Genomic DNA, 19,182 nt, shown 5'->3' on the forward strand with positions numbered 1-19,182 from the left:
ACTTGGGTGGTTTCCGTATCTTGGCTTTTGTAAATATGCTGCAGTCAACACGGGGATGCCACTTGCTAACCTTGTTCTAAGATGGTGAGTTCCACTCCCTGCTTCAGGAACTGGTGATGAGACCGGGATCTCCTGGTGAGAAGTAAGGCACCAGGCAGCACCCCAGTCCATCCGGGATCCTGCACCTGCAACTACACCCCGCTCAGCTGAGCGCTCCGAATGCAGGGAAGTTGGGGGTGGGTTCAAGTCGACACACGCAGAACTGACAGCAGTGTACCCTTTCTCCTTCAAACTGTTAGTGGGGCAGAAATTGAATACTAATAAGTTTGAACCTAGTCTGGCTAAACTTCTCTTAGCATTAAAGGCTAAAATATCAAAGCAGTGTCCAGAGCTACAGCAACTCTCATGTCCCAGCAAGACAAGTGATAACCCCACTTGGCCCCCAAACAGTTTCCTGGGATGAATGACCCCTTATGGTCATCCTTGAAAGAAGCCTTCTGTCTAAAAACCCAGTGTGTTCCGTTTGATTAGTTACTTCCGGATGAAAACGGGCTTTTTAAATAGGGAGCTGGTTGCCTCAGTATGACTTGGAAAGCGGCTGAGTTTTTACCATGCTCAGCTCCCCGTCACCAGGGTGACACTACCTCTAGCGAGGAGGGAGCAAAACAGCTGGGACATATCCTGATGCTGATACTCAGCTACCAGGACACCAACCTTTCTTTATCCTGTTGCCAAGAAAAACATTGACAGCAAGGACACAGTGCAATTCAGAAGTTAGTCTTGCATTCCAAGCCTAAAACAATGATTCAAGAATAGCAAAGGTGGGAGGATAGAAATAAGCAGTAAGCCTAGTCCAGAGCTTGGCACAGAGTCCACACTAAGGGTGAGCTGAAGTTAGGGAGCACAGTATTCACTTTAAGATTCTTTAGCAACAAGGAAATAGCTTTTTGCATTGTGATTAAAAATCTCAATAGCATATAGATTTGCAAGTTTTCTTTTTCTATTAGGCCATTAACTGTTTGATATAACAACCAATCCCTTTTTCCCCTCTGATTGAAGATTCAGTGTAAGACTAGAAGGGCACACCTGACCTGTGGTGGCGCAGTGGATAAAGCATCGACCTAGAAATGCTAAGGGCGCCGGTTTGAAACCCTGCACTTGTCTGGTCAAGGCACATATGGGAGTTGATGCTTCCTGCTCCCCCCCCCCCATTCTCTCTCTCTCTCTCCTCTCTAAAATGAATAAATAAAAAGAAAAAAAAGAATAGAAGGGCCAGGTGTTGGGGACATCAGAGGTCTTTAATTCTAAAAAAAAAAAAAAAAAAAAAAAAAAAATGTCCCTTGTTGCCATGGGTCACCCTGTTGTCATTATGTTAGATGGAACTTATGATGACATTATGGTTCGGTAACCCAGTTGGAGACGGGTCCTCTGGTGCTGCTGCAACCCAGAATACCCGCACTTGCCCGTGCCACCCTCGCCTTCCTTGTCTGCCTTTGCCTCTTCCACTTGTGCCTCTCTGTCTTGCCTTTGACCTGGCATGAGTCCGTCATCAGCATTCATTTTGTGGTTCCCATCTTCCAAGGTATGTGTACAGTTTTCCCAAGCATTTTTTTTTTGTCAGAATCAAATTTTTCAAAGCGCATCATCAAGAGCAGCTTACCGATTGCTTATTAAATGAATTGAACATATAAAAACTCAGTGCATCGTGTTTTGTAGGCCATGTTGTGTATTTTCAGTAAAGGGGTGGATTCTCTGTATACTTGTTTTTTGCATGTCAAGTAGGGTTAGCAGTGTATGGACAGGAATTGCTAAGGGATGGTGAGGCCTCTTTTTATGAGGTGACATCCTTGAGTCGATACCCATAAGCCCTGCACTTCTTGTGCAAGATGGGGTGGGCTAAGTCCCTAGTGAGGAAACACTGTGTCGTAAACAGGGGCAGAGCTCCCCTCGAGCTGAGGAGCTCAGACATAGTCTAGGACTCTAAAAGAACTTTCCTAAGAAGCTACTCATAGATCTTTACGGGGAAGTGGCATGTAGACATTCATCTAATGTGGGAAAATGGCTGGGGTTTAGACGTGGTTCTGAGACCAGTCTTTTGTGCAGACTTTGGAACGCCGGGTACTGCAGGGGCAGAACGCTGCCCTTGCAAGCACTAGGAAAGATTGTTTAAAGGAAACTGTTGATCCCTATGGCCTTTCCTTACATACCTGAAAGAAATTAGTTAACTACCCTTCTATGCACCTGAACCCAGGCTCTGTTAATTTACCTAATGAGCAGAGACCAATAAATTCGATGAGGCTGCAGTGATCTGGGCTCTGTCCTAGAGGCTGGGAGTCCCCTGTACCCATCTTTGTCTGTATACTGTGTCTTGTGTATGTTTTTTCTTCAGTCCTGCAGCGCCTTCCTTTCATGCACGCCCACGGCTGAGCTGGTCTAGGCAACCTAATGTCCTCCAAATTCTGTTCATTGCCTTCCATTTTTGTGAAGAATGTAGGGGAACAGAAACCACTCCAGCCCAAAGGTGCTTCTGCTTCAAAAGAAACACAAGAGACTCCTTCAAGGCCAGAAACAGGCTCTTCTTCTTTTCCTCCCCTCCCCCACCACAGGAGCCATACTGTTGTGCCTTCCCAGCTCAGAAGTGAGGATGACACCTCACATGTGTATTCATCTCATTCAACATCCTTGAGAGGACCCTGGTTCTTGATGATTACACTAAAAGGGAACCTTTGATTTAGTGCTGCTGGAAGCAAGAGGAAGAAGACGGTCCCCTGTAAAGCCAGGGGCTGCCACTGTCATGGCCATGCAGGTTCACTTCAGATTTGGCGGACGATAAAGAAACAGTGGAGCCAATAAATGGTGGGCCATTTTATTTATTAAAGTCTCGCACCGGCTGACGAGCAAACACACGGGAAAAACACTTTTCTCTGGTTCTACAACCAGAAGACTCTTCTCCCATTCCTCCTAGAATCGAAGGCCCCCACCAGTCTCAGCGAGGCTGGCAAAGCCCCTCAACTCTGGTTCCCCATCTGGACACCTCTCTCTTTGCAAAACTGGTTTCTTCCTCAGCACTCTGGATTCTCTCTGCTCTCCCTGCAAAAAACTACAGGGGCCCACAAAGACCCCTCCTCCAGCAAACATTAGCAAAACAATGGCCCCTCCCAAGTAGGAATGCAATCAGCAATTTGCAATCAACTGCCTTGCTCTGACAGCAACCACACAGGTGGCTGCCCAGCGCCATTTTTTTTCCCATTTTTCTGAAGCTGGAAACAGGGAGAGACAGTCAGACAGACTCCCGCATGCGCCCGACCGGGATCCACTCGGCACGCCCAGCATGGGGCGATGCTCTGCCCATCCTGGACATCGCCATGTTGCGACCAGAGCCACTCTAGCACCTGAGGCAGAGGCCACAGAGCCATCCCCAGCGCCCGGGCCATCTTTGCTCCAATGGAGCCTTGGCTGCGGGAGGGGAAGAGAGAGACAGAGAGGAAAGCGCAGCGGAGGGGTGGAGAAGCAAATGGGCGCTTCTCCTGTGTGCCCTGGCCGGGAATCGAACCTGGGTCCTCCGCACGCTAGGCCGACGCTCTACCGCTGAGCCAACCAGCCAGGGCCCAGCGCCATTTTTTTAACCATAAAACTGAGCAAACCCAAAAAATACAAATTTTACAAACTCATTTATCCAACACCCCCTGATTAATATTCCAAACTAACAGATGATTAAAAAGAAGGAGTCAGACGTTGGTTTTCTTCATGTTGTCTCTATCAAGTGAAAGTGCCAGCCTAGAAGACAACAAAATCAAAAATGGAGTGTGTTAAGAATTAAGAAATTACTGTTAAAATTTTTTTCTATTTAATGAGAGGAAGGGAGACAGAGACAGACTCCCGCATGTACCCCGACTGGGATCTACCTGGCAAGCCCCCTATGGGACAATGCTCTGCCCAGCTGAGCCCCTGCGCCATTGAAAGTGGAGCCATCCTCAGCACTCTGGGCCAACTAGCTTCAATCCTGCTCTGGTTGCAGGATGGGAGGAAGAGGAGGAGGAGGAGGAAGAGGAGGAGGAGAGGAGGAGAGGGAGAGAGGAAGAGAGGGAGAGAGGGAGGGGGAGAAGGGGAGAGAGGGAGAGAGGGAGAGGGAGAGGGGGAGAGGGGGAGAGGGGGAGAGAGGGAGAGAGGGAGAGAGGGGAAAAGGGGGAGAGGGAGAGAGGGAGGGGAAGAGAGGGAGAGAGGGGAAAAGGGGGAGAGGGAGAGAGGGAGGGAGGGAGAGGGAGGAGGGAGAGGGAGAGGGGGAGGGAGGAGGGAGGGAGAGAGATGGATGCTCCTCCTGTGTGCCCTGACCGAGAATTGAACCTGGGATATCCACACACCAGGCCAATGCTCTACCACTGAGCCAACTGGCCAGGGCCAGGAATTACTGTTAAATTTTTAAGGCACTGTAATGGTATTGTGGTTATGTTTAAAAAGAAAGAATGTCTATCTTTTAGAGAAACATTTGGAATTGTTTTAAATTAAACGATAGCGGACATTTCTTTCAATATTAATTGGGGGGCAGTGGCAACTTCATGCAAGTTGATAATTTTTCAAGAACGCTGACATGTACACGGGAGATCATTACACTACTCTGTACTTTTTTATATAGGGCTGGGCAAAGGCAGGTTGAATTATCAGCCATCATTACCTAAAAGGTCTATCATAAGTAAGACTACAAAATAATAGCAATAACAATATACTACTACTAATAATAATATGATTAATAAATAAATAATAATACAACAATAAACAGGCTGACCTGTGGTGGCGCAGTGGATCAAGTGTCAACCTGGAATGTTGAGGTCGCCAGTTGGAAACTCCAGGCTTGCCCGGTCAAGGCACATATGAGAAACAACTACAAATTGCTTCCTGCTCCTCTCCCCTTCCTTTCTCTCTCTCCTCTCTCTAAAATCAATAAATAAAATCTAAAAGAAAAGAAGAACGCACTGTTTCGCATACATACAACTACTAACCTACATTTACCTACCCGTGTATGTGACCTCTCCCATAATAATAATCAAAGAAAAAGACCCTGGCTATCTGGATTTCTTCTTTTCCTTCTTTTCTTGGCTTTTAAAATTTTTCCTTTTTCTATCTTGATCTGCAAATTAAAACACATTATAATTGAAAAAAAAGTTACCTCTAAATACTTTTGAGCAGAAAAAAATATGTTTTTGTTGTCCCGTTTGTTGTTACAGAGAAACTGATTCGTTCAAACACTTATGTTAGGAACTACGCTGTGCACTGGGAACAAAGAACTTAGAAGTCACACTAGGTACAACATGCTAAAAAGAACTGCCACCTACTCTTCTCAGCCTATTCCAAAAAAACTCGAGAGGACAGAAGGCTTCTAAACTCATTTTATGAGGCCAGCATTATCCTAATTCCAAAACCAGAAGAAGACACTACAAAGAAAGAAATCTCCAGAACAATATCCCTAATGAACATAGCTGCTAAAATCCTCAACAAAATATTGGCAAAAAGGATCCAGCAATATATGAAAAAGATCACACACCATGGTCAAGTGGGATTTATTCTGGGGATGCAAGGTTGGTACAATATTTGCAAATCAATAAACATGATACCCCATATAAACAAAGTGAGGAGAAAAAAAGTCACATGGTCATATCAATAGATGCAGCAAAAGCATTTGCTAAAATCCAGCCCCCATCCTATTTATGACAAAAACTCTCAGCAAAGTGGGAACACAGGGAACCTACCTCAACATGATAAAGGCCATCTATGACAAACCCACAGCCAACATCATACTCAATGGGCAAAAACGACAAGCGTTTTCCTTAAGATCGGGAACGAGACAGAAATGTCCACTTTGGCTGCTCTTATTCAACTAGTACTGCAAGTTGTAGCCACAACAGTCAGACGAGAAGAATAAATAAGAGGCCTCTAAGTTGGAAAGGAAGAAGTAAAAATGTCATTATTTTCAGATGACATACTATATATAGAGAACCCTAAAATTCCAACAATAAACAACTAGAACTGATAAAAAAAATTCAGTAAAGTTGCAGGATACAAAATAAATATCCAGAAATCATTTATATTTTTATACACTAATAATGAACTATCAGAAAGAAAAACTAAGGAAACAGTATCATTCACAATTACTTAAAAGAAATATCTAGGAATAAATTTAACCAAAGAAATAAAACACCTGTACTCAGAAAATTATAAGACACTGAAGAAAGAAACTGAAGAAGATACAAGTAAGTGGAAGCATATATCATGTTCATGGACAAGAAAAATTAACATCATTAAAATGCCCACTCTACCCAAAGCAATCTATAGAGTCAATGCAATTCCTATCAAAATACCAATGGCATATTTCACAGAACTAGAACAAACATTCCAAAAATTTATATGGACCCACAAAAGACCCCATTCTCATATAGCCACAGCAATCTTGAGAAAGAACAAAGTGAGAGGAATCATGCTACCTGGTATCAACTATACTATTAAGGCCACAGTAACCAAAATAGCATGGTACTGGCATAAAAACAGATATATAGATAGATGGAATAGGCCCTGGCTGGATGGCTCAGTGGTAGAGTGTCAGCACAGTGTGTGGATGTTCTGGGTTCAATTCGCTGTCAGGGCACACAGGAGAAGTGACCATCTGCTTCTCCACCTCTTCCTTTCTTCCCTTCCTCTCTCTCTGTCCCTCTCCCTCTCTCTCTCCCCTTCCTTCAGCCAGTGGCTTGATTGGTTGAAGTATATTGGCCAAGGCACTAAGGACGGCTCAGTGGAGTCTCTGTCTAAGATGCTAAAAATAGCTTGGTTGCGATCATTGGCCCCAGATGGGGGTTGCCAAGTGGATTACAGTTGGGACACATGCAGGAGTCTGTCTCACTATCTCCCCTCCAGAAAGTAGAAAAACAGAATAAAAATAGATTAACGGAACAGAAAAAGAGAGCACAAAAATAAGCCCATGCCTGTATGGTTAATATTTGACAAAGGAGGCAGGACATACAACAGGGTAAAGACAGTCTAACCAATAAATGGTTTTGGAAAAATTGGGCAGATACATGCAAGAAAAGTTTAAACTAAACCACCTTCTTACACCATACACAAGACGAAACTCAAAATGGATTCAAGACTTAAATATTTGACTCTAAACCATAAAAATCCTAGAAGAAAATATAGGCAGTAAAATGTCAGTCATTTCCCTTAGCAATATCTTTTCTGATATATCTCCTCAGGAAAAAGAAATAAATAAATGGGACTAGCCCTGGCTGGATACCTCGGTTGGTTACAGCATCATTCCAAAGCACAGAGGTTGCTGGTTCGATACCCGGTCTGGGCACATACAGAAACAGATCTATTTTCCTGTCTCTCTCTCTCTCTCTCTCTCTCTCTCTCTCTCTCTCTCTCTCTCTCATCCTCTCTCACTAAAATCAATAAATAAAAATTTTAAAAATGAAAAATGGGACTACATCAAACTAAAAAGTTTTTACACAGCAAAGGAAACGTTCAACAAAATGAAACAACAACCCACTGAATGGCGGGACACATTTGTCAACCATAACATTTGATAAAGGGTTAACATTCCAAATTTATAAAGAACTTATACAACTCAACATTAAGAAAACAAACAATCCAATTGAAAAATGGGCATCAGAGAAATGCAAATTAAAGCCACAATGACATACCACCTCACACCTGTCAGAATGACTATTATCAATAAATCAACAAACAACATGTGCTGGCGAGGATGTGGAGAAAAGGGAACCCTCCTGCACTGCTGGTGGGAATGCAGACTGGTGCAGCCACTGTGGAAAATAGAACTGCCTTACGATGCAGTGATTCCACTTCTGGGAATATATTCAAGGAAACCTAAAATACTGATCAGAAAGAATATATGCCCCTTATGTTTGTTGTAGCATTATTTACAATAGCCAAGATCTGGAAGCAGCACAAGTGCCCATCAGCAGATGAATGGATAAAAAAGCTGTGATAGATTTACACAACGGAATAGTACTCAGACGTAAAAAAGAAAGAAATCTTACCCTTTGCAATAGCCTGGATGGACCTGGAGAGCATTATGCTAAGTGAAATAAGCCAGTCAGAGAAAGACAAGTATTATGTGACCTCACTTATATGTGGAATCTAATGAAAAAGTGAACTAACAAAAAAAATAAAAACAAACTAATAGAAAAAGACTGACAGGTAGGGGACTGGAGCTGCTGGGCTGGATGAAAAAGGTAAAGGAATTAAGCACAAATTTTTTTTTTTCTAATCTGAAGCTGGAAACGGGGAGAGACAGTCAGACAGACTCCCGCACGTGCCCTACCGGGATCCACCCGGCACGCCCACCAGGGGTGAAGCTCTGCCCACAAGGGGGCGATGCTCTGCCCCTCCGGGGCGTCGCTCTGCCGCGACCAGAGCCGCTCTAGCGCCTGGGGCAGAGGCCAAGGAGCCATCCCCAGCGCCCAGGCCATCTTTGCTCCAATGGAGCCTTGGCTGCGGGAGGGGAAGAGAGAGACAGAGAAGAAGGAGGGGGGGTGGAGAAGCAGATGGGCTCTTCTCCTATGTGCCCTGGCCGGGAATCAAACCCGGGTCCCCCGCACGCCAGGCTGACGCTCTACCACTGAGCCAACCGGCCATGCCAAGCACAAATATTTTTTTGACATACACATCATGGTGATGAGCAGCAGGAAATGGGGGAGCAGGGGAGGCAGAACAGGCCACAGGAGGGGTACAGGATGACGGAAGGAGACTGGACTGGGGCGGTAGACACACAGTACAATATAGAGATGGTGCACTATAGAACTGTACATCTGAATCCTGAATCATTTTATCAATGTCACTCCAAAAAATTCAATAAAAATGTTACACTAGGTATTAGATGATACAGAAAATTATTATTTCTTTATTGGGTGAGATAATGATATTGTGGATAAGCAGGCAAATGTCCTTTTTTAAAGAGTTGCTGACATAAATATTTAGCATGAAAGTGTTATATGTTTTCCTAACTTACTTTAAATACCTCAGCAGAAAAGCCACATTTGAAAGAAATATGTCAAAATACTAGCAGTCGTTAAAATCTCGGCGATATGTATACGGCATGGTACTGTTCTCCTTATTCTTCTGAACGTTTGGGTATTTGCAGGAGGAAAGAGGGAACCCCTGTGCGTGTCTGAGGGTGCTGCCCAGGAGCCCCGTCTAACGGAGGACACAGAGGTACAGAGAGAAACAGAACCCGAGTGACAGGGAGAAGCCGGGCGTGCTGGGCCTACAGTCTCAGAACCAGGCTGAGCGGGAGAGGCTGCTGAGGCCTGGCCGAGCAGGCAAGGTGACTCAGGCTAGTTCTCATTCAGAACAGTTTTACGACAGAAGTTATGCATGCCCATTGTTGAAATGAGTAAGCCAGGCAGATGCAGGGAGAGACTGGCATTGCAGGCAGACAGACGGACGGACACTCTGTATCGAGAAACAAAATCGAGAGAACGAACAGGGACTGTTGAGGAGACAGAAAGTAGCTCTCAGGCTACAGAGGATGCTACGAGAGAAAGTGAGAGCGCATGACAGGGTGATGTGATCAGACCGGATCAGTCAGGGTCTCAACTCGACCCTGAAGGCTGTGGAACTGTTGAAGGAGCTTGAGTAGGGGACTGACATGCCCAGATTTGTGTTTAAAAAGTTCCGTCTTCCAGCAATGAGGAAGAAAAGTGACAACGGGCCAGGAAACCCAGGTGACACGAGAGGAAGGGCACCCTTGTGGATGTGACAGAGGAGGCAGCCTCTGCCAGTCATCAGCCAGGACCAGGCACACACACGGTGCCTTCTTGTGATGCGCCCCCCACGGGGTGTCTCCCTTCAATCAGCTGCCCGCCGGAGGGGGTCCTTGGCTGTGCCTTTTTGAAAACTGCACAAAGGTGCTCAGTGGGTGTGAGAACTGCACCAAAGAGCCCAGGCGGCCCTGTAAGGCTTCGCTGCAACACACTCCTCACAGCCCGAGCCCGACTCGGCTCACACGCCCCGTACAGCTAACTACACACAACCAATCCAGAGTCACACTGCTTCGGGTGAGTCCCCAGTGTGCGACCGTGAGGGTGGCACTGTATGCTGCTCTGCGCCTCCCTTTCCCCACCGCTAAGAAGTGTCCTGCAGGGACGCAGCGCATTAAATAGCAAGCACTCTGAAGGGTGCCCGGCACAAAGTCTCTCGACTATTACTGCTTCTAAGAACCTACTTCTGAAATACACTTTCAGAAGTAAAAGTAGTTTTAAAGAGAGGCTTGCGGAATGACGTTGACTTTCTTACCACTGGAGTCTGTTTCAGAATCAGAGTCACTGTCACTGTCGTCAGAATACTTCTTGTGTTTTCTTTTAGATGATTTTTTCTTTCTCCTTTTCTTGGACCTTTCTTTTGAATGACTGGACTTTTTCTTCTTCTTTTTTTCCTCTACATAAAATAAAATAAAAACTAAGGTCTAAACAAGTATTTCTTAGTATCGCTTTTATTGTATTTGAAATACTGAAAAGGAATATATGATCGAAAATTTGAAAAAAAAAAAAAGCTCTATATTTAAAATATACCTTCTGAGGTGGAAGCTGAAGTGGTGCTCTTCTTTGGCTCTTCATCCTCTACTGGTGTATGTTCATCAGAGCTGAATTTAAAGAACATGGTTGTAAGAATCAGAAATGTGAATCACAAAATATAAAAATGTAGAATTAAAAATTTTCCATAACAGCACTGATTGTCCAAGAACCAGTAAAAGCAAATAATGGGATAATTTTGTAATAGTACAGTTCAACAGACTTCCACCTTCATAATAGTATACTAATCCTTTACCTTGCATAATGCTTTAGGCAGGAGTCCCCAAACTTTTTACACAGGGGTCCAGTTCAGTGTCCCTCAGACCATTGGAGGGCCGCCACATACAGTGCTATTTTTTATAGCATCATATAATTCTATGGTCTGGATTGCTATAATTTATTCATCAAGTCCAGGCATCCCCAAACTACGACCCACAGACCGCATGCAGCCCCCTGAGGCCATTTATCCGGCCCCCTCGCCGCACTTCCGGAAGGGGCACCTCTTTCATTGGTGGTCAGTGAGAGGAGCACTGTATGTGGCGGCCCTCCAAAGGTCTGAGGGACAGTGGAATGGCCCCCTGTGTAAAAAGTTTGGGGACCCCTGCTTAGAGTGTACAAAGTGTGACACAAACGGAAAGCAGCATGTAAAATTTATATTTTCAGAAGAAACCAGGGGGCAAAAGTAAGGAAAGGGGAGCTCTAAGGAAAGATGACAGAAAGTGGAGCTAAGAAAGCTGAGGGAAGACGTCATAATTTCATTCTATGTGTGTAAAGGACACATGGCAGGGTGGCAACTCTTCTGTCTCCCCAGAGCATGAAAAACCTCCCACACTACAGTATAAACACATTTCGTTCTGTTGTAGAGAATCTGAAAGAGTAATTAAAATTCTACAACAATTTAAAAGTGGAATTTTCATATCATATCAATTTTTCCTCTGGAGATCACATTTGGAATAAATTAGGCATCACATAGGAAATTAGTTTTAGGGTTCCTTCCAACTCTAACTCTGTTTCAGGTTGTTATAAGGATATCTGCAAGAAGTTTCTGACAGTAATGCTTTACCACCCGTCCCAGATCACAAAGTTTACTTGTGAAACACCTTGTCTCAACTCAACCCAAAGTACACACAGCAACTTATGAATAGCACCAAAGAGAAAATAAGTAAAAGGAAACATGGAGCCTTCAGATAGTATTAGATATAGGAAAAATAACTAACAAAACCATACTGGTACATTCATTTCAAAAATCCCTTTGCAGTGCTAAAATCTGGCATGCAGTCTGCCACTGGGTTAGTTAAGAAAAAAATAATTCAAAATAATTTAAATGCATTATTTGTTTTAACACCAAACCTTTCTATGAATAAGAAATTGGCACCCCATGAATAATAATTTAAAGAGAACCATTACACGGTAAAATCCACTGGCAACATGTTCTAATACTTAGGTACATTTCATGTTTTTGAATTAAGGGGTTTAAGAGGATAAATCAAAGGAAAGAAGAAAAATGTGAGATGCACTTAAAGCTCTTCACTTAATAAAAAATTAACAATAGATTCTGAATTTAACGAATGTTATAACATTAAAAAAATAAGTTTTTTTAACAACTTACTCCGGTTCAGGATTGTATTGGTCAGCTAGGTCTGCCAAAACAAAATAACACACACGGGGTGGTTAAACAACAGAAATTATTCTCACTGTTCTGAAAGCTATAAGGTGAAGATTCAAGTGTCATCAAGGTTGGTTTCTGGTGAGACTTCTCTTCCTGGCTGGTAAACTCTTGCCTTCTCCCTGTCCTCCTGTGGTCTTTCTTCTGTGCACACCTGGTGGAAGTGGGGGTAGAGGGAGAGAGGGAGGGAGAGGGAGGCGCGGGGAAGGGAGGGATAGAGAGAGACAGAGTGAAAGAGAGAGAGATCTATCTCTGATGTCTTCTTTTTTTTTAAATAAAGATACCCGTCCTGTTGAATTAGGGCCCCATCCTTATGCTATCATTTCACCTTAATTATTTCATTAAAGGCCCTATTAACAAAAACAGTCACTTTGAGGGCTAGGTTTCAACATATGAATCTGGGAGGTGTTACAATTCAGTCTATAACAAGGATTCTTTGGAGAAAGTCCTCATACTTCAGTAGCTCCCAAATCTCCAATACACGTTCACTTAATCTCCCAGAATATATAGGCATGTCAATAATTCAACGGGTGAATTTTGTTCTACCCATTCGTGTGTGTGTGTGTGTGTGTGTGTGTGCATTAAATTCAATAGGTCCAGTTGTCCAAGTATCCGTATCCTTTCACATTTTAAACCTTAAATTAATAAAACTTGGTATTAATGTAAACTCAACATTTAGGATTTGATGTTCTGATGTCAAATGGCATCCGACATCAGACTGCAGACAGTCTGAGAGGCTGGGCCAGGAAGGCGGCCTGGGAGCCTGTCAGGTGCGCCTCTCTGCCGCACACATGCCATAGCTCCCAACTGCTCTCGTCACCTTCTGCAATGTGACAGAAACAGTTTTACATGGGGAAAAACTTCATTTGCTTATACACATTTATAAAGGAAAAAAAGAAGTCTGTTTCAGTTTGGTTAAAACTTTAGTTTTCAGAAACCCAGAGTAAAGACAGTTTTTAAAAAGAAAGCACTAAAAGTAGTAAAAATAAGCAGAGCTCTGAAAAGTTCCACAGGACAAAAACTGAAGTGTATGAAATTCAGGGGTTCTTTTCTCTGTTCTTCCTTTAATTTCTTTGTATATCATTGTTTGATTTAATCTTTGTGGTTACTAATTTTTTTGTGTGTGACAGAGACAGAGAGAAGAACAGACAGGGACAGACAGGAAACGAGAGAGACGAGAAGCATCAATTGTTCGTTGTGGCACCTTAGTTGTTCATTGATTGCTTTCTCATATGTGCCTTGACTGGGGGGCTACAGCAGAGCAAGTGACCCCTTGCTCAAGCCAGTGACCTTGGGCTCAAGCCAGTGACCTTGGGCTTCAAACCAGTGACCTTGGGCTTCAAGCCAGCGACCATGGGGTCATGTCTATGATTCCACGCTCAAGCCAGTGACCCCTCACTCAAGCTGGTGAGCCCATGGCTCAAGGCAGATAAGCCTGTGCTCAAACCGGCGAACTTGGGGTTTCGAAACTGGGTCCTCCGTGTCCCAGTCTGATGCTCTATCTACTGCACCACCGCCTGGTCAAGCTGTGGTTACTAATAAACTGAAAATAAACACAACTAACAGGGGCTCAATTCCCCAAAGTCTAGCTGTTTATGTCTTTGGTTTTTTTTTTAAATCTTTACAAAACAAATATATTTGGTTTCACAGTTTGAATAAATTATTTTTTACTTCTTTATTCATGGCAAAAGGTACAACTACGCACAGTTGGAACTCAGAGTGTCTCCTACTTCAAGAAGCAGGCAATCTCCTCACAGCAGTGGTGGAGCGGCCTCTCAGTCTGCTCTGCAAATGGGCTCTTTTGCCTGCTGTCCTGGTCCCTGCCACCTGTGACTGTGCCTGTGGAGTGGAGGCCCACAGCGGTCACCACTGAAGTTCCTACCCGCCCACAGCAAGAGCAGGACAGCCATCCCCTCCAGCGGCTCACTCACGGCCACCCGGGGCTACCCCTTGAGCTGCGTGGGTTTCCCTTCCAGTTAACAGCCCCCCATGGAGGTGCCAGTCCCCTGGGGAAGTGGTGCCCCATCGTCCTGGTCTCTCCCAGGCAGACTGGGTTCACTGGTGCATGAGCTTCTATTTTGGGACGTCTACCCTCTAGTAACTAGAGCAGGGGTCCCCAAACTACGGCCCGCGGGCCATATGCGGCCCCCTGAGGACCTTTATCCGGCCCCCATCGCACTTCCGGAAGGGGCACCTCTTTCATTGGTAGTCAGTGAGAGAAGCATAGTTCCCATTGAAATACTGGTCAGTTTGTTGATTTAAATTTACTTGTTCTTTATTTTAAATATTGTATTTGTTCCCGTTTTGGTTTTTTACTTTAAAATAAGATATGTGCAATCTGCATGGGGATTTGTTCATAGTTTTTTTTTTATAGTCCGGCCCTCCAACGGTCTGAGGGACAGTGAACTGGCCCCCTGTGTAAAAAGTTTGGGGACCCCTGAACTAGAGTCTAGTTCACGGCCAGTGTTGGAGTCCCCAAAGCACTCAGAATCTCACCAAGCCTCCAGCAGCACAATCACCTGTGATCTGGCTCAGGGCTCTTCTGAGCCCCGCCCCTCTCCCCTCCTCTCTGACTCACTTCCTCCCTCTTCACTCCAGCCCCCAGACTAGGCAGACTGCAGCTAGCAGAAACAGTTCGGATCTTTTTTTTTTTTTTTTTGTATTTTTCCGTAGCTGGAAACTGGGAGGCAGTCAGACAGACTCCCGCGTGCACCTGACAGGGATCCACCCGGCATGCCACCAGGGGGTGATGCTCTGCCCATCTTGGGGTGTCGCTCTGTTGCAACCAGAGCCATTCTAGCGCCTGAGGCAGAGGCCACAGAGTCATCCTCAGTGCCGGGGCAAACTTTGCTCCAATGGAGCCTTGGCTGCGGGAGGGGAAGAGAGAGACAGAGAGGAAGGAGGAGGGGAGGGGTGGAGAAGCAGATGGGCGCCTCTCCTGTGTGCCCTGGCCGGGAATCGAACCCGGGACTTCCGCACGCCAGGCCAACGCTCTACCACTGAGCCAACTGGCCAGGGCTCAGTTGGGATCTTTTATATCAAAACAGAAAAACATCAAAAAAGACTTGAGAGGCCCTGGCCGGTTGGCTCAGCGGTAGAGTGTCGGCCTGGCGTGCGGGGGACCCGGGTTTGATTCCCGGCCAGGGCACATAGGAGAAGCGCCCATTTGCTTCTCCACCCCCACCCCCTCCTTCCTCTCTGTCTCTCTCTTCCCCTCCCGCAGCCAAGGCTCCATTGGAGCAAGGATGGCCCGGGCGCTGGGGATGGCTCCTTGGCCTCTGCCCCAGGCGCTAGAGTGGCTCTGGTCGGGTAGAGCGACGCCCCGGAGGGGCAGAGCATCGCCCCTGGTGGGCGTGCCGGGTGGATCCCGGTCGGGCGCATGCGGGAGTCTGTCTGACTGTCTCTCCCCGTTTCCAGCTTCAGAAAAATACAAAAAAAAAAAAAAAAAAAAAGACTTGAGAACTTGGCTCTTTACTATTTAAGGCACATGTGAGCCTTCCTGACCCCCCTAACTGTATGGCTTGCACCAAGTGGAAAATAAACAAGTAGCCAGCAAAAAGGGGAGGAGGAAGAGGGAGGGGATAGTCAGATGGAGAGCTTTTTTCTGCTGCCAGTTTTCCCCAGTCAGAGCACATACAGGAACAGACCGAGGTTTCTGTCTTTCTTTCCCATCCTCTCTCTAAAAATCAATTAAAAAATTACAGAAAGTAAAAGTAAACAAATAACAGTTGTTCATATGAGTATAGGGGCTAACGGAGAGTGAAGACGCACAGTTCTTAAGGCATGAAGCATAAAGTTAAGGCCCAACATTATGTGCTGCCTAGACATGGGGAAACCTACTGGGCCTCCAATGGCCTAACTGCAAATTCCCCTCCCCACTCTGCTGAGGTCTCTAGACAAACAAGCCTTCTTATCTGAGACTAGGTACAGTTCCAGATTATCCCGGGAAGTCGGTCTTAGGACCCTGCGGCCTGGGGCTTTCATTTGTTCAGTGTCAGGTGTGCTGTGTTCAGCAACAGTATAACCTGAGTGAGACCATCCGTTCCTCACCAACAGGGTGAGCAGGAGACCATTACAGCGATCCCCGCTAACTGGTTCCATCTGTACTCCTAACACACTGCAGACGGATCACGAGAATTCTCATGTTTTCATTCTCGTGTTTTCTCGTTAAGATAAATTACTTATCTTCTACATGCACAAATGCAAACTCATCAATCTTTCGGTTAAAATTCTAAATAAGAAACTGTTTTGTTTTTGATTGACAGACTGGGAGCACATTTCTGAAACATTTAACCTGGAGAGGTAGGTCCGCACTGTAACTAAGGGCTGCTTTTATTGTTTCTGCTCCCAGGCATGAAACCCAAGTAGCTATCATGGAACGTACATGTTCCGGGTACTAAGTCATTAAAACAACATTCAAAATGTCAGCACTATTTTTAAGCCCTTTTTACATGTGAAGAAATGAACCTGAGAGATTAAGGATCTTACCTAATGTTTTGCCTTTGTTAAATTAACATTTAAGTGGATGGTGAGCCCAAGTTCAACAGCGGACCACACGAGTAACTGAACACTTCGTTCCTCACAGGTCTGGTAGAAGTACACAGTATGCCTGCAGGGTCCATAGGAAGGTCAAAACAATTAGAGTCTGTGGGTGGAGTGCTTTGTGGTTCCCAGGCCAGGACCAGATAAGTCAGTTTAAACCTAAAGAGGGAGGTTTTGCTAAGCCTCCGAGGGTCTTATATAGGGTTCATACAGTATAGAGGTGCTGGGAGGCAGGGGAGACAGTTGATCACAAGGGCTGCTGAGAAAATCCTATCAGGAACTTACATTTACTTGTGCTTCTGCAGGTTGCTATCTAGGACATGTGTTTGGATGAGGGGGATAGGGTCCATTTAAGGTCGCTGAAAGCCACCTGGCAGAACAAAGTGGATGCCGAGACCACAATACCATGGAGTAGCTTAGAAACTCTCAACACCCAACGTCATACAGGTATTAAGTGGCAAAGCAGGGCTTCAAATACAGGCAGTCAATCTGACTATTCTCCTCTCACTCTGCTTTACTACCTCTCACTGCTGGAAGGAAAAAGAACCATGAAGACATGTCCCTGCCTGGCAGCTCAGTGAGTAAGAGCATCACTCCAGCATGCCGAGGCTGCAGGTTTGATCCCGGCCAGTGCACAGAAAAGAATCATCAAATCACGGAGTGAATAAGTGGAACAACAAATTGATGTTTCTCTCTTGTCTCTCTCTCTCTCTCCCTTCCTATCTAAAACAATCAACTAAAACAACAACAAAAAGACATGCCCAACTGCTGTAATTTGAACCTACCCCTCAAAGCCTGGAAGTTTTTTAACTTCTCATTTTTAACACATTCAAGACACTCAGTATGCTACCTGACACATTCAAACATTATATATGAATACTTACACAGCAATAATTATAATTCTTTTCCTTCTTCTCAAGCTATTTTCCCACTCCAATACTCACTTTTGTTAGAGGAAAACTGATCTCACCCTCTCCTCATTCCTCGAGGTCAAGATAGAGACCACTTAATGAGACCTTTCTCAAGGTTAGCACATCACTTTGCCTACACTGATCCAATCGTGTCTTGGAGGAAGATTTTTCTACTTTCTAATTTAAATCCTTAACGTCAATCCTTTCCAACTTCCGACAAAGAATTTCCACTTCCACACCCCGTTACCATGTCCAACCTATCGAAGTTCATTCAACAAGCAACGGTTGAGCTCTAAGTGATAGTAAAGAGAATTCTGTGATGTATAACTCACAGAACTCCTTTACACTAAGTGTACTGAAAAAAAACTTGTTCACAAATAGGTCTACAAGCCTTGGCATGTCTGCTATAACCAAAGGTAGAAAGGAGAGCTGGCATTGTCTGAAGGGACCCAAGGATGAATGGGAATTAAGGGAGGAAAAGGGCGAATAAGGAGTTGTCTAGGACACACTCAAGAAAAAAGTGAAAACGGGTGCAAGGATGGTAGAAGGAAGCGCAATACCAATGGTCCAAAGAGCAGTGACAGATGAACCGGACTCAGAAGGTAGGTGCACTACTCAGAGCAAGGCTCGTCGTTCTCACCTACCTCCACCTGCCCTTGTCCAGGAGGCCAGGCCATAGCTTGTCGCTCCCGAAGAGACCGCAACAGGCAACCAGGAGGCAGAAACAGAGATGCTGTGGCACCAAGACCCGCTCTCATGAAAGATACTTTGAGCCGGAGCGGTAAGGCAGGTCTCAGGAACTTCGGCGGAGGTCACCCAGCTGGTGCCCGAGGCCATTCGGGTCCCTCTACCGAGAGCTGGAATGCCAGGGAGAGTGGTGTCCCACGGAGAATGCGCGGACTTGCCGCGCCCCAACCTCTTGCCAGAACTGCGACATTGCCTGGAAGCCACCGGCCTGACCCCGCCAGCCTCGCCCCTCCCACCCCCCCTCCCGCACGCTGCCGGCGGCGGCGCTCCTCCCACCCCCACCCCCCTCCCACACGCTGCCGGCGGCGGCGCTCCTCCCACCCCCCCCCTCCCACACGCTGCGGGCGGCGGCGCTCCTCCCACTCCCCCCCCCCCCGCACGCTGCCGGCGGCGGCGCTCCTCCCACTCCCCCCTCCCCCGCACGCTGCCGGCGGCGGCGCTCCTCCCACTCCCCCCCCCCCCCCGCACGCTGCCGGCGGCCGCGCTTACCCCCCCACGCCCCGCGCAGGCAGCCGGTGGCGGCGCTCCTCCCACCCCACCGCACGCAGCCGGCAGCCGCGTTTTCCCAAACCCCCGCGCACGCAGCCGGCGACGGCGTTCCACGCCCCCAGGCAGCCAGAGGCGACGCTTCCCACCGCCCCTCCCGCGCGCGCGAGCGCGCACACGCAAACACACACGCAGCCCGCGGCAGCGCTCCCATTCTCCCCCACCCCCCAACGCAGCCGGCGGCCGCGCTCCC

At 46.2% G+C, this 19,182-nt stretch overlaps 1 protein-coding gene across 4 annotated transcripts; it reads right to left on the bottom strand.

The window, feature by feature from the left end:
• Positions 1 to 2,854: 2,854 nt before the first annotated feature.
• Positions 2,855 to 19,170, bottom strand: LOC136386176 (pre-mRNA-splicing factor CWC22 homolog). 4 transcript variants are annotated; one of them, XR_010747902.1, is made up of 7 exons: positions 18,933 to 19,170; positions 18,341 to 18,553; positions 12,187 to 12,217; positions 10,578 to 10,648; positions 10,303 to 10,443; positions 4,784 to 4,949; positions 2,855 to 3,777 (listed from the first exon to the last, which is right to left on the bottom strand). XR_010747902.1 is itself a non-coding variant. In XM_066357624.1 (7 exons), the coding sequence occupies exons 1-6, from the start codon at positions 19,141 to 19,143 to the stop codon at positions 5,061 to 5,063; spliced, it is 732 nt and encodes a 243-aa protein (XP_066213721.1). In that variant the 5' UTR covers positions 19,144 to 19,170; the 3' UTR covers positions 2,855 to 3,777; positions 5,012 to 5,060. The 4 variants fall into 4 exon arrangements, 2 of the variants coding, with proteins under 2 accessions (XP_066213721.1, XP_066213722.1); XM_066357624.1 differs by lacking the exon at positions 4,784 to 4,949 and adding an exon at positions 5,012 to 5,125; XM_066357625.1 differs by lacking the exon at positions 4,784 to 4,949.
• Positions 19,171 to 19,182: the final 12 nt, after the last annotated feature.

This window comes from Saccopteryx leptura, chromosome X, assembly GCF_036850995.1.
Source record: "Saccopteryx leptura isolate mSacLep1 chromosome X, mSacLep1_pri_phased_curated, whole genome shotgun sequence".
NCBI lineage: Eukaryota > Metazoa > Chordata > Mammalia > Chiroptera > Emballonuridae > Saccopteryx > Saccopteryx leptura.